The 12,778-nt window shown below is 44.7% G+C and overlaps 1 protein-coding gene across 1 annotated transcript in view; it reads left to right on the top strand.

Annotated features, from left to right (window-relative positions):
- CCDC149 (coiled-coil domain containing 149) overlaps window positions 1-12,778 on the top strand; it is a 98,101-nt gene that overhangs the window by 26,491 nt on the left and 58,832 nt on the right. The window contains exons 2-3 of the mRNA XM_080797823.1: window positions 7,209-7,370; window positions 9,359-9,397. Of these exons, the coding sequence (XP_080653949.1) occupies window positions 7,209-7,370; window positions 9,359-9,397 (201 nt within the window). The remainder of the gene's footprint in view (window positions 1-7,208; window positions 7,371-9,358; window positions 9,398-12,778) is intronic.

Here is a 12,778-nt window from a genome sequence, read left to right as displayed (position 1 = left end):
TCTGAAGGAAACCTGGGAACGGGCCATGCAGAATGGGCCAAGTAGAAGAAACAGCAATGCAAAGGCCCTGAGGTTGGAGTGGGCTCGATGTGGTCATAGACCAAGCTGCCCCTCATATGTTCCAATGGAGGCGTCAAGTTAGAGATGAGAGTGAGTACAGATGAGAGTCTGAGCTGGTGACACCAACTTAGGTGAAATCAGCACAGAGATGATGGAAAAGCCATCAGAATGAACAAAAACCCTGGCTGAGGTCGGGGGAGGATTTGGATTAGCCAAGAAAAGAGGCCCCGGGGCCTGAATCACAACCAGCATAACTGTGTGCAAGTGCCCTTTGAAAAACGAAGTGTCTCATACCTGTGATTCACTTGGTGTTGAGCCCTGTGTGATCATCAGCACCCGGCCGGCCAGAACTCTTGGGGACGGAGTTGGCTGACACCTGAGCAGATGGCTGGGTGGCCCCTTATGCCTCAGCCCTTCCCCAGGGAACGTGTTTGAAAAGGCCCCAGGAGAGCTGCCTGTCTTCCAAACGGGGCCTCAACATACTGTGCATAAAATGTGCTGCTTGGTGCACAGTGATTTCTGAGTGTCTTGTTCTGAATGTGTTTAGACCCAAGAACGGTAATATGTGGACCTGCTACTCATGTAATTGGTACCAATATCGAATACTAAAAGAGCCTGGAATTTATAGTTACGCGTCATGGTTTGAGGCAGGGACACCTGAGTGGCTCGGTTGGTTAAGTGTCTGCCTTCCACTCAGGTCATGATCCCAGGATCCTGGGACCAAGCCCCACATTGGGCTCTCCGCAAAGCGGAGAGTCTGTGCCTCCCTCTCCCTCTGCCTGCACACGTGCTCATGCTCTCTCTCTCTCTCTCAAATAAACAAATAGAATCTTTTTTAAAAATGAGTCCTGGTTTGAGCTGACAGTAGTTAGTTAGGTATGTGACTCTGGGAAAGATAATCTCAGCTACTTTGTCAAATGGGAGAAACAGTTTTTGTCCCACTTGTCATATAGTGTGGACCATCCAACGAGGGAGTGTCTGCAAAAGTGTTTTGTTTGCTTTAAATGTGAGAAGAATAATACTTCTAATTTTGAAAAAGCATATAAAGTCAAATTTCGCACAGCACCTTCCTTTTGGAGCTCAGTGAGGCGGGCAGGGCAGGTCTGAACTAATCAGGGATGTGCCTTCATCCCAAAGCCCTAATTATCTGCATTGCATAATGGCCCCCATCTCTCAAAACTCACCAAGCACCAAGTCCTCCATGTAGGTTTCCTCCCCTGCCCTTGAACCCACCCCCTCATCTCACTCTTGTCTCCCTTGGGGAGCTTCATTCCGTATTTGTCCAGTGAATGAGTAAATGCATGGAGTGGCTTCCTACAGAATAGTAGAGAACAGGTCTGTAGATGACGGTCCACAATAAATGTGTGACAATACACAGGGGTGTGTGTTTATTCCTATACCCATGTTCTAAAGGAGAAGTCTGGTGAAACTGCATGGGTGCTATCTTCTGTTCTGTGCTGCATCTTTTTTCTTTTCTTTTTTTTTTTTTTTAAAGAAAATGAGGGGTTGCAAAGTGAATCGATCTCGGTACCCAGATGAAGGTGTCACGACCCGTGACTTGGAAAACACTCTTAGAAAATATCCAGCAGCCAGGAACGTTGTTCTTTGTGGTTTTGGGCAAGCCGCGTGGGTTATCTGTGAGGTTTATCCCAGTTCCTGCATTCCATGCTAATTCGAAAGAAAAAAAAAATAGGCTATGGGAATAGACCCACAGCATTACGGCAGCTTGAAGGTTTACTGCATGTAATGTACTTTTAGTTTTTCCTGGTCTACACGAGGAAGTCAAAATCTAATAAACGCTTAGGTTTGGGACAATTCCTGTTTGAGAAAGACGGGGTGTTAATCACACACGTGTCATCGAGACTACGTAGGGATTGGTGAGGGAGACTTTCAAGTAAAAGTCAGGTTCCCTACCCAAAATCCTTGGGCCCCAAAGTCGTTTCAGAAGCAGGAGTTATTGGAATCTGAGAGGAATTGCCATAAGCATACAGAATATTATGTATTGGCCCCAGCAGACTCTAGGGCGGTGACTTAGTCAATAATCAAACACATTCATTTGTCTTCAGCAAATATCTAAAGATTCACATTTAGTAGCATAAAGACTATAAACGCCCTCATATCCCTGAGGTCACTAATGGGATGTGAACACGTTTTCGGTCTTCAGAACACCGGGGAGATTCAGAAAAACCCGTAAGGGATTGGGAAATAAGGTTTCTTATCCAGGTATCATGTTTTTCATTTTCAAAATCAACAGGACCATTTATCCCTTCAGGGGACTGGTGTTTGGCTCTGTGCCTCACACAGAGAAGGCACCTAGGAAATATTTGTTGAATGGGTGGCTGAGACCAGCTACAGCTTACAGAAAACTGTTCCAGCCTGGCCGCTTTGGAGGAAATAGCCCTCTGGTTCTTTTCTGATGCCCTGTAGTTTATCCCATTTCTTTTAAGTGGATAGTAACCTTATCGCTTCCACTTGGCTCCCTCTCAAGGAGCACAGAGGAGGGATGCTTGTAGAGTCCTTTTGTTTTTTCCCCGTCTTCCTTCAGGCTTCATCTAAGGAAAGGAGAGGCAGGCCCCCGAGAAGTAGAGGGGAGTGGGTGAAGAGATACAGGTTTCACTCATTTGTTCCAGGTCTAAAAACTAGCTAAGCTCAAAACTGCCCTTCCATAGCCCCCTCGTGCTGGGAATACCAACTCACCGTAGGAAGCAACTCCATGAATATTCTGGTATTTTTCTTTCCTTCCTTTCTTTTTCATGGAATGCTTAGTTTTTAAGGCACTGGGGCTTCCCGGGGTTGGCTCTACAGAGATCTGGGTTCAAATTCTGACTCTGCTTGCCCCTCAGCACATTACATAAGCCCTTCCACACTGTACACGATGAGGTCAGAGTGACCTCACAGTGTTGGTGTGAGAATTGAAGGCACCCACACACGGAGAGCATCTGTCACAGAAACTATGTTTTTGGTTGGCAGTGATAATAATAGCAGTAATGGATCTTCATCTTTGTGGTGGTTCAACAGAAGCACAGACCAGGGGCAAATATCCTCTTCACCGGTCTCCCTATGCTCGTTCTCTGATTCGACTCCATGAATTGGGATGGGCTAAGTTAGGCCCCGGTAACAAACACCTCCCCCAAATCTCCATACCTTAACACCACAGAATTTTACTTCTGGATCATGTCAGGGTCTCTGTGGACCCCGCGGACTCTCCAGGGCAAGTCATGGGCTATATTGACACCACAGTCAAGACCATTTCGTCCTCAGGGCCGTACCTGCTTCCACACCCATTGCAGCCGGGGAGGAGAAGGACCGGCGATTCTCACCTAGACTCTCAAGTGCTTTCACCCTGGGAGAACCTCATGTCCCTGACAGGCCCATTTTATGGGATAAAGCAAGTTATATGGCCCTACCTTTCTCCAAAGCACAGAGAGGGACAGTCCTGCCATCGGCCTGGAAGGAAAGGAGAGCTGGAAATATTAGAGAGAGACGCTCATGTTAACCGCACAGGCATTAGCCTTTTCTCATTCTGCCATAAATTGTTATTGCAATAACAGCCTCTGCCCAGCACCCACAGCAGCTAGTGGGCTTCTGATAACCCCTGCTATATAGATTCTGAAACTGCCATGGTCACGGGTGATCTTTGGAAACCACTGAGCCAGCTCTGTCCTAGATAAGGCAGAGGAAGCAATTTCTGGGCGCTTGAAGTGAGTCCTACCTCCTGGACTGGAGCCCCATCCCTCCCCCTCCACGTTTTCCTGGACACCCTTTACCCCCAATGATATTGGATAGTGGGGGCAAAATCATGGGTTCCTCAAGTTTCAGGGCACCCTGGTTGCCCCTCTCATCTTCCAGGCGGGGTGTGTGTGTTCTGTTCTGTGGCTCTCCCAGGGCCCCCACAGTTCATGATTAGCTCCAGGCGAGACCCGCTTCGGGATGGAGGACTCCTGGCCCTGCCTGCTGATTCTCTGTTGTCCACCTCCTCCGTCCTCTGCACTTACCCCGTCCTCCTTTGGGAGCTGAAATGTCTCAAGCACAGTCACTTGGTTGGTCCGGCTTCCTGTTCTGTTTTCGGTCCCGCCCGAGGCTGGGGCTGGATCCCTGCACTCGCCCGTTCAGAAGCTGCCGACAAGGAGGCTCTTCAGGACCTTTTCCTTCCCTTCCGGTTTTTTCGTCGTTTTGTTTCCAATTGGAGGGCTAGGAAATGGGTCATTTTAACAGCTTCCACTACAGGGACCAAACAATAACCATTTTAGAATGAGTGCAAGAAATTCCTTCCCATTCCCCAATATTGCTTCTCTCCCCCTCCCGCCACCGCCCCCCCACAGTTTTCTGTTGTCCCTTTGATAACAGACATAGGCTCTCTGTCCAGGTGCAGGAAAACAGAGCCCTTGTTTGTACTTTGGTCAGAACCCCTCTGGGCTACAAAACATGGCACAGAACGGTTCTGAGACCGTGCCTTGCCCCTGGACCCGCGGGCCACTGCTGGCCTCTCGACCTGTTGCAGTTAGGGTTCTAACTCTGGACACAGTATGAAGCAGGAGGCCTCCAGAGCCTGGGTTTTCAAGGTGTAGCCAGAGTGAGATTCCCCGTGCCGTGGGCTAACGATGCAGATTCCTGAGCCTGAGCTGGTACCAGAGATTCCGACTCCGTGGCTCTGAGCTGGGGCCGGGCATCCGCAGTCTCACCAGCACCCCCGGGGTTCTGGCGGGGTGGGGGTGGGGGGACACAGAGCAGGGTTCTCTAGCCTTCTTCCTTCTTGATTCTGCCACACCAGGGTCAGGGGACTCCGGGGAAGCCGTCTCGTCTTTGGGGCAGCACCACTTTGAGCTGCTTCAGAAATGAGGCTCCAGCCTGCGATTTGTTCTCTTGATAAAAATAAACGGCATGGAGGGCAGTTGTTGCCGTTTGCTGTTCTAGACCAGAGTAAGCGGAAGAAAGAGCAGTCGAGCAGCTGCTTCCGGAAGACCACCCTTTTGCTGCTGTGGCTCTAGATTCTGTATGGAATGTGTTTGCTTTAGGACCCTTTGGGGCAGGTATAATGGTCCTGTTTTTCATTCCTTGAAGGGACTCGAGCTGCAGGGACGCCCCTCAGCAAATCCCAGGTCACTGTCTTCACAGAGGCCTCTGTGCCTGTTTTCTGCCAGGTACTCTGGACCCAAGGGAAGGGAGTCCAATTACAGCCCTTCACGGCTTCCAAGGCCCTATCTGAGCCAGGCCTTGGGAGAGAAACTGCTTCTCTCTTGGATCCTAATAGACAGCAGTTCAAGGTCAGGGAACCTGAATTTCCACTTTGCCAATAAGGGGTGGCCCTTACCTCTTCCCGAGACGGATGTTACGGCTAATCTTGCCTACAGCACCTCACAATGTCTCCACGCAATTGGAATTTTCTTCCCCGAAGGTGGAATACGGTGTCTTTGGGGTCTCAGAGTTGAATCTGATCAAGTGAAGGGACAAAGGTGGCCGTTCTTGTGCCACCAGTACTAACAGCCCTGACAACCGAGGCTTGCTGATCCCGGGCAAAAAACCGAAGGCGCAAGGGCAGATCTGTTAAATTGTGTGTAAACGGGATTTTTTTCCTGTGAAATCTCAATACCTCCCTTAGGACATTGCAGTTTAGGTTTTGAGCCACTCTCCTCTGATATTTACTCGCTGGGGATTTTACTCCTGAGAAATCACAGTGGCAACAGAACCATTTTGCCTCCACGAAGACGATGTCAAAGTCTTAAAAATCCAGGACGTTTTAAGGCAGGATTCCAACCTCATTACTGCCAGGAATAAGATTCACCCAAGGTGGAAGTGTCCTCTCTTAGAACTCAAATCCGTCTCAGAATGGCTTTTCTTTCCCCTTTGTTTTTGAAGCTAAGCAATTACTTTTTTTTTTTAAAGGAAAAAAAATTGTGCTAATGCACAAAACTCTCTTTTCCCCCTTTCATTTATTTGAAATTGAACTTAACAAAGTCAGTTCCAAGCAAGCACTATATATGAGTAATGCTTTTTGTCCATAAAAGAGCATTGACTCCAATGGTTTGGGAGCGCTGATTCTCTCTCTGCTTTGTGTGAGCGTCCATAATGACAAAGTGCTCATGTCAGAGTGTATAATGAAACTATAAATTGTTTTCATGAATGCTCTGAATTTGGGTCTTTTACGGGGCAAATTCAAAAGGTATTTAATGCCACATTTCACATACGTGAATAACGCCAGACGGTGCAGTATATCCAATGAAAGTAAAGAGTCCCAGTCAGGTTCACACTGGCCCGTGTGGTGGCTGATTATCAGGTAAGGGTGGTTCATGGTCAGGGTGGGAATGGGCTGATAGGGAGAAGGAGAGATGAAGAAGTCCTGTCCCCCTGAGGAAGAGTTCCAGCTAGGTACACCCAACCGTCTGGGGATAATCGAAGTGTGGCTAAAATACTTAGCTCATTTGGTGCTGGGTAGTAAGTGCCTGTATTGGAGTTATACAAGTTGTACACATCTTGGTGGAGTTAGTAAGCGAACATTCTCAGGTAAGAAAATGTCTGCTGGGTTGGATGGACAAGGGAAATCTTCTGCAGTGATTTATAGTTCAATTAAGTTATTTCTAATAGCACTTTTTGTATTTACTTATTATAGTAGAGCCATATGGGTTTCTTCTAGAAAATTTAGAAGACACAGAAAAGCACAAAGAATAAAATTATAAAAAACACGTGGCCAAGAGTTGTTACTAATATTTTACAAAATTTGTATTGAATTATTTTTCTGTGTATATCATTTCATTGAATTTTAATAAAATTTTACATAATCTTACCTAAATATATTTTTTTAAAACAAAATTTGGGTCCAACTATCTATCCATGTCATTAAAAAAAATTTGCTTTTTTACTTATATGTTGGCTAAAGTATTTTATCTGTTTATCCCAGTTTGTTAAAGTTCATGAACATCCAAGGTTTTGGTTCTGTCGTGAGGGGCGTAGGTCAGGTACCATGGCAATCTGCATATTGTATACCTACTGCATACATCACTTACTGACTGACCTCTCTGGGTATATGTTCTCTAAAAACAAAAAACTCCACGAAACAAAACCAACCATGCTGGAAGCATGAAACAGGGGGTGTGTTAAATGGAAGTCTATTGACGTTTTTGACCAGCTGGTTGGATTTTTTTGTTTTGCAGTACCTGGTGTGTAAAAGAAAGCTGGAGAGTAAAAAGGAAGCCCTGCTGATCCTCTCCAAGGAGCTGGACACATGCCAGCAAGAAAGGGACCAGTACAAACTCATGGCCAATCAGCTTCGGGAGCGCCATCAGTCCCTGAAGAAGAAGTACCGGGAGCTGATTGTACGTGTTACATCACGGCGACATTCTCGTGCCCTCATTAAGATAGAAAGTGGGTTACACTGGAATTAAAATTTTAAAAGAAAAAAAAAGTGAGGATTTTAACACACCAGTTCTTTAAATAAAAGGTGGGGGGGGGAGGCTCCCATTCAAACAGTTCCAACATGGAAAAACGAAGAAGTGAAAGTTGTCACCCCTGTTTCCTCCACAACCCAGCCCCAGTCGCTAGCAGACGTGTGTACTTGCGGACTGCCTCCTCTGGTGTCTATGAAAACTCATACAAATGTGTTTGTACATGCCTCTTTCTTAGTTTAATTGTATGGGGCTTTTCATCGTTTTTTTATCATTTTTATCACTTTTTGTTGTTTCTTTTTCTTTTTACCTTTCTTTTCTTTTCTTTCTTTCTTTCTTTTTTTTTTTTTTTTCTAAGTAATCTCTACATCCAGGGTAGTTGGGACTAGAATTCACCACGTGGAGATCAAAGGTTGCTTGCTTTACCCACTGAGCCAGCCAGGAAGCCCTGTTTAAAGAGGATTTGTGTTATAAATCTGGACTAATCCAGAAGCTACTAGCCACATGTGATTATTTAAATTCCATTTCAAATTAATTAGAATTCAGTGAAATTGAAAACTCCGTTCTTCAGTCTCGGCACATTTCATGGGCCCAATCCCTGCAGGATACCATGTGGGGCTGTGTGGATGTAGAAGAGTTCCGTGATGGCCACTGTGTGGGGACGGTGAGATACTGAGCGTTTCCATCATTGCAGAGTTCTGTTCATTCCCACTGTGTAAACATAGTTCCAGCACTTGCTTTTCACTCAGTCCTTTGGTCATTTCTCTAGGCCATATGAACAAATTTAATTCCTTTTTAAAAACAGTTGCATAGTGAGATTTCCATAATTTTTTTAACCTTACCCTTATGCCGGGCATTTAGAGTCACTCTGGGTTTTCATGTGGCAAGATTTTTAAGGCTGCAGGTTATACTGAGAGGAGGGTACCAACGGCAGAGAACTAGATGCATTCCACTTTTTTTTCCTCGCAATGTTACAATCTCTGTTTTTGAGTGCTGACCCAATGGCTAACATTTAGCCATCTGAGCTGGGGTCATTGAACTCTCCTGGAGCAGAAATAGAATAGGAAGTTTCCACATGATGTTGACTTATATTCAGGCAGCATGGGAGACAAGAGTACTGGTTTACTGAGCATTTATGTGTCACCTGAGTTCTTTTTATTTCCAGGTGGCACCAAAGGGGTGGAGGAGAGGAAAATGAATCCTTTTAAGATAGAAAGTCTGAGAGGACTGCAAGTTCTCAGTTAATTCTCTTTTATCTTGACCATATCCTATCCCCTCTTCCCTACCGTAACCCCCCCTCCCCCCAACTTTTTCTGCCCAAAGAGAAAACTCAAGCATGTGTGCATCCACTGTTATGCCTTTGGATCTAACTATTTAAAAGAGGGATTGAACTCAAACCAAATGAAATACTATCTCAGTTTTGGCTCTGCTCAAAGATAAATCCAGTTTTTTCATGTATTTATGTGGTTCGTATGGTTTTAGAAAGTATCTAGGTTTGGTCCTAATGGGAACTGATTTCCTAGAGGTTTTTCCAAAATAACTGGTTTGGTTTATACTTAATTTTTTAAAAAGTATATGTGAGGGATGCCTGGGTGGCTTAGTTGGTTAAGCATCTGCCTTCAGCTCAGGTCATGATTCCAGGGGTCTGGGATCGAGCCCCATGTTGGGTTCCTGGCTCAGTGGGGAGCGTGCTTCTCCCTCTTCTCCGTGCGCATGCTCTCTCTCGGTATTTCTCTCTCTCAAATTAAAAAAAAAAATCTTAAAAAAATATATTTGAATTTGGTTCAGCACACTATTGATTGCAGGGGGAAGGAGTGGGAGGGTCTGAATTTAGTTCGGAGTTTTGTTCAGTTCCCTGAATCAAAGCACACTTTTTTTTTTTTTTTTTTAAGTAAAGTGTAACATTTGTTTCTTTGTAGGATGGAGATCCGTCACTTCCCCCTGAAAAGAGGAAACAGGTAAGCCTTATTCCTGAAGTTTGGTAACTCTTGGATTGTTCATACTGATGCCTTACAATGACTGGGGAGTCAGGGGTGTCAGGGAATCCAGAATGTGTAGAGAACTTCTCTTATCTTCCCAGAATCCTTTTGTGTTACAGAGTGGGGAACAGGTAGTAGAGAAATGCTCACTGAGAAGAGGGGTTGGCGGTTGTGGGGGTGATGGTGTGGAAGGAAACCCAGTACGGTCTAACAAGGGGGAAGAGGGCATACCAGTTGACAGCATTCCCTTTCTTGTTGGGAATCCTGTCAGGAGCTGAGTTGGGAGCTCAGGGCTGTCACTCTTTAGCATACTGTTCATGGATGGATTCTGTTCTCCCATTCCGCCTCTACCATGTCAGGCTTTTAAAACCATCTTACCAGCAAAACGCACATGTGCTTTTCTACTAAATGATAGCCCACGTCATTTATAGGTGAATCCATTTTTCCCCCACAGATTTCAGATACTTAATTTGTGTCGTTGAACAAATCTTATATATTTGTAGATCTGTTTCTGAACTTCCTGTTCTGTTCCATGGAGCCTGTGTAGCCCTGGTGTTGTACCACATTATTGTATTGGTTTTGGCTTTGTAATACTTGTGACGTCTGTCTGGGCTAGTCTCCTTCCCTTTGCTCTTGCTATTCACGTGTTTCCTATTTGTTACCTTTTCCAGATAAAACTTACAAACATTTTATCAAGCCTTCCTCTCATTCCACCAAAACAAATCAACCAACCTATTGGTATTTTGATTGGGGCTTTGTTAAATTTGTAGATTAATTTGGGGACAGTTGAGATTTCTATAACATTATGTCCAGGAATATCATAAACCATATTTCTTTTAATCCAGTTGCATACATACATACATACATACATATTTATGTTGTTGTTTTCCAAAGGTATCTCTGTCAGACCTTCCCTCAACTTGGTAATTGTTCTCTACTGACATGCCCTGAAATACAGCTTTTTATGGGGTTGAAGTGAGCCCAGATGATGGTGATGTTAATGCTATGTGTTCCACGTTATGGAGAAGCCTCTGCCTCAGAGCAGGGCTTCAAAACTAGGAAATAAAGATACAGGAATTGCTTTGTTTCTTCATAGCTGTAATGGTTAATTCAACATCCTGTTTTTGTTCATTGACGATATACTTGACATCACATGTAAACTTGTTGGGTCCATTTCCTTGAGATTTTTGATGCTGAGTAAATAGTATGCCACACACACACACACACAGGACTTTCACCCTTAAACAGCAACGCAACTTCTTCCTTCAGTTACCCCTTTGGTTATTTAGTTCTACTCATTCCTATACTCTCTTCCTATTTTATTTGATTGTTTTGTACCACTCCAGGTTTGATCTGAAGTCAGATTTTGCTATAGAGCTGGGTTTTTTTTTCTAAATAAAATTACAAGGGTGTTATTTTATCATGAATGTCTAAAAATTGTCCTTAATATGGAATTACTAGATGTTTTTGTGGTTTTTGGTGGCTAAGAACAGTCATCCTTGTTGAAATTTTCAAGTTTGTTAGTTTTCATGAAGGGGTTTTACAGTTTAAGTGAATTCACGTCTCATGACTTTATAATAAAAAATTTACATTGACCAAGGAGAATCTGAAGAATTCTAGCAAGTCTGTCAAGCTGCATTCATATAGCTCTGAAAAAGCAAGTGCCATGTCTTCAGTGATGGCTTTTTAGATTTGAATATAGCGTTCAATTTCTGTCCCCTTGGGATTTGTACAGTGGTGTGACTTTGGCTCTACATCCTTCCTACCTGGTTTGGAACCTCTGACTTGCTGCATGAGATAGGATGGGTTGGGGTGCGGGCAACAGAAGTTCTGAAGTGTTTAAACAATAAAGATATCAATGAACTTTGCAAAACCAGAAGTTCAAAGGTAGAGCATCCTGCTTCTCCATTATGTGTACTCCTTCTCTCCACTGTGCCACACTTAGCAAATAAAACACAGGACCCCTAGGGGGTGCCTGGGTGGGGGCAGAGTCAGTCAGGCATCTAACTCAAGAGTCGACTCAGGTTACGATCTCAAGCCAGGAGATGGAGGCTGGTGTTTTGGCTCCACGCTGAGTCCCTGCCCTTATGAGCATGCACACGCTCTCTGGCTCTCTCATATAAATAAATAAATCTTAAAAAAAAAAAAACAGGACAGTTGGGAAATTCGGGTTTCAGATAGACAACTAAAACGTTTTTAGGATAAAAGTATAGCCCTTGGGCTATCTGGGTGGCTCAGTCAGTTAAACATCTGCCTTTTGATCTCAGCTCAGGTCATGATCTCAGTGTCCTGAGTTCAAGCCCCGTGCTGGGCTCTACGCGGGACATGGAGTCTACTTAAGAAAAAAAAAAAAAAAAGACAAAGACAAAGTATGACCCATGCAATATTTGGGACAAATTTATGCCAACACATTATTCATTATTTATATATAATTCAAATTGAACAGGGCATCCCATATTTTATCTGACCACTCTACCACTGTGCCAATTTCAACACCAGCTTTCTCTTGAAGAGATAGAGAACTCTTGAATTTTCTCTTTCTTCTTCTTTACTTAGAATAAAGAACTTCACCTTCTTCTAAGGCTGGTTCCCCTAAGCAGGAGAGGCAAAACCCCCAGCCATGGAATGGAAGTGCTTTTCTCCAGTCTAATTGGGTTAGTGTAGGACATGCTCCCATTCCTGGTCTACTGACATTCACCAGGAGAGTGCCATGTGTTAACTGGCTTCGATTAATCACCGAGGATAGAAGGGCTGCTAGGAAGCCAGCAATGACACTGTAAATAACTGTGTGGCCTTGGGAAGTTTCCTTTGGGTGCCTTAGTCTTAGCAGTCTCATCCATAAAATGGGAATAAATATGGTACCTACCACATAGTGGTGCCAGCAGAGTCCTCCCCATGGTGCCTGGCAAAGGGTGAGCACCAATAAATATTTTTTATCCTTTCCTTCTCCACCTCATCCCCCTTAAATTTTTTTTTAATCAGTTATATAAGGGGGTGTTGAATCTGCCCACCATGGCCCTTGTCAGGACCCTTTTGTTTCCATTTGGCAGGTTAAACTAGCTGGGGTCTGTGAGGGGTTTCCTGGCTTATAGGACCTCAGACGGTTATTTGAGCAGAGAGCAGGGAGGCAGAAATACAGCCAGGGCTTTGGCTACCCCAGCTCCCTCTTCTGCGCTCAGCAGCCGTTGTTTCTTTCTGTGAACCTGCTTTCTCTGTAGAATGGGAAATGTGACTCCACATCTTTGATCTCTAGAAAAAAGTTGTTCCTCAGTCCCAAGTGAGAGCTCCTCTAGGCCAGCCTCAAGCCGGGGGCCCATCTCAGGGTTGGCCAGGCACAGCCAAGCATTCTATAGACACGAG

This window comes from Martes martes (assembly GCF_963455335.1).
Source record: "Martes martes genome assembly, chromosome: 2".
NCBI lineage: Eukaryota > Metazoa > Chordata > Mammalia > Carnivora > Mustelidae > Martes > Martes martes.
The sequence above is the reverse complement of the archived record's forward strand: the minus strand, read 5'-3'. Positions and strand labels throughout refer to the sequence as shown.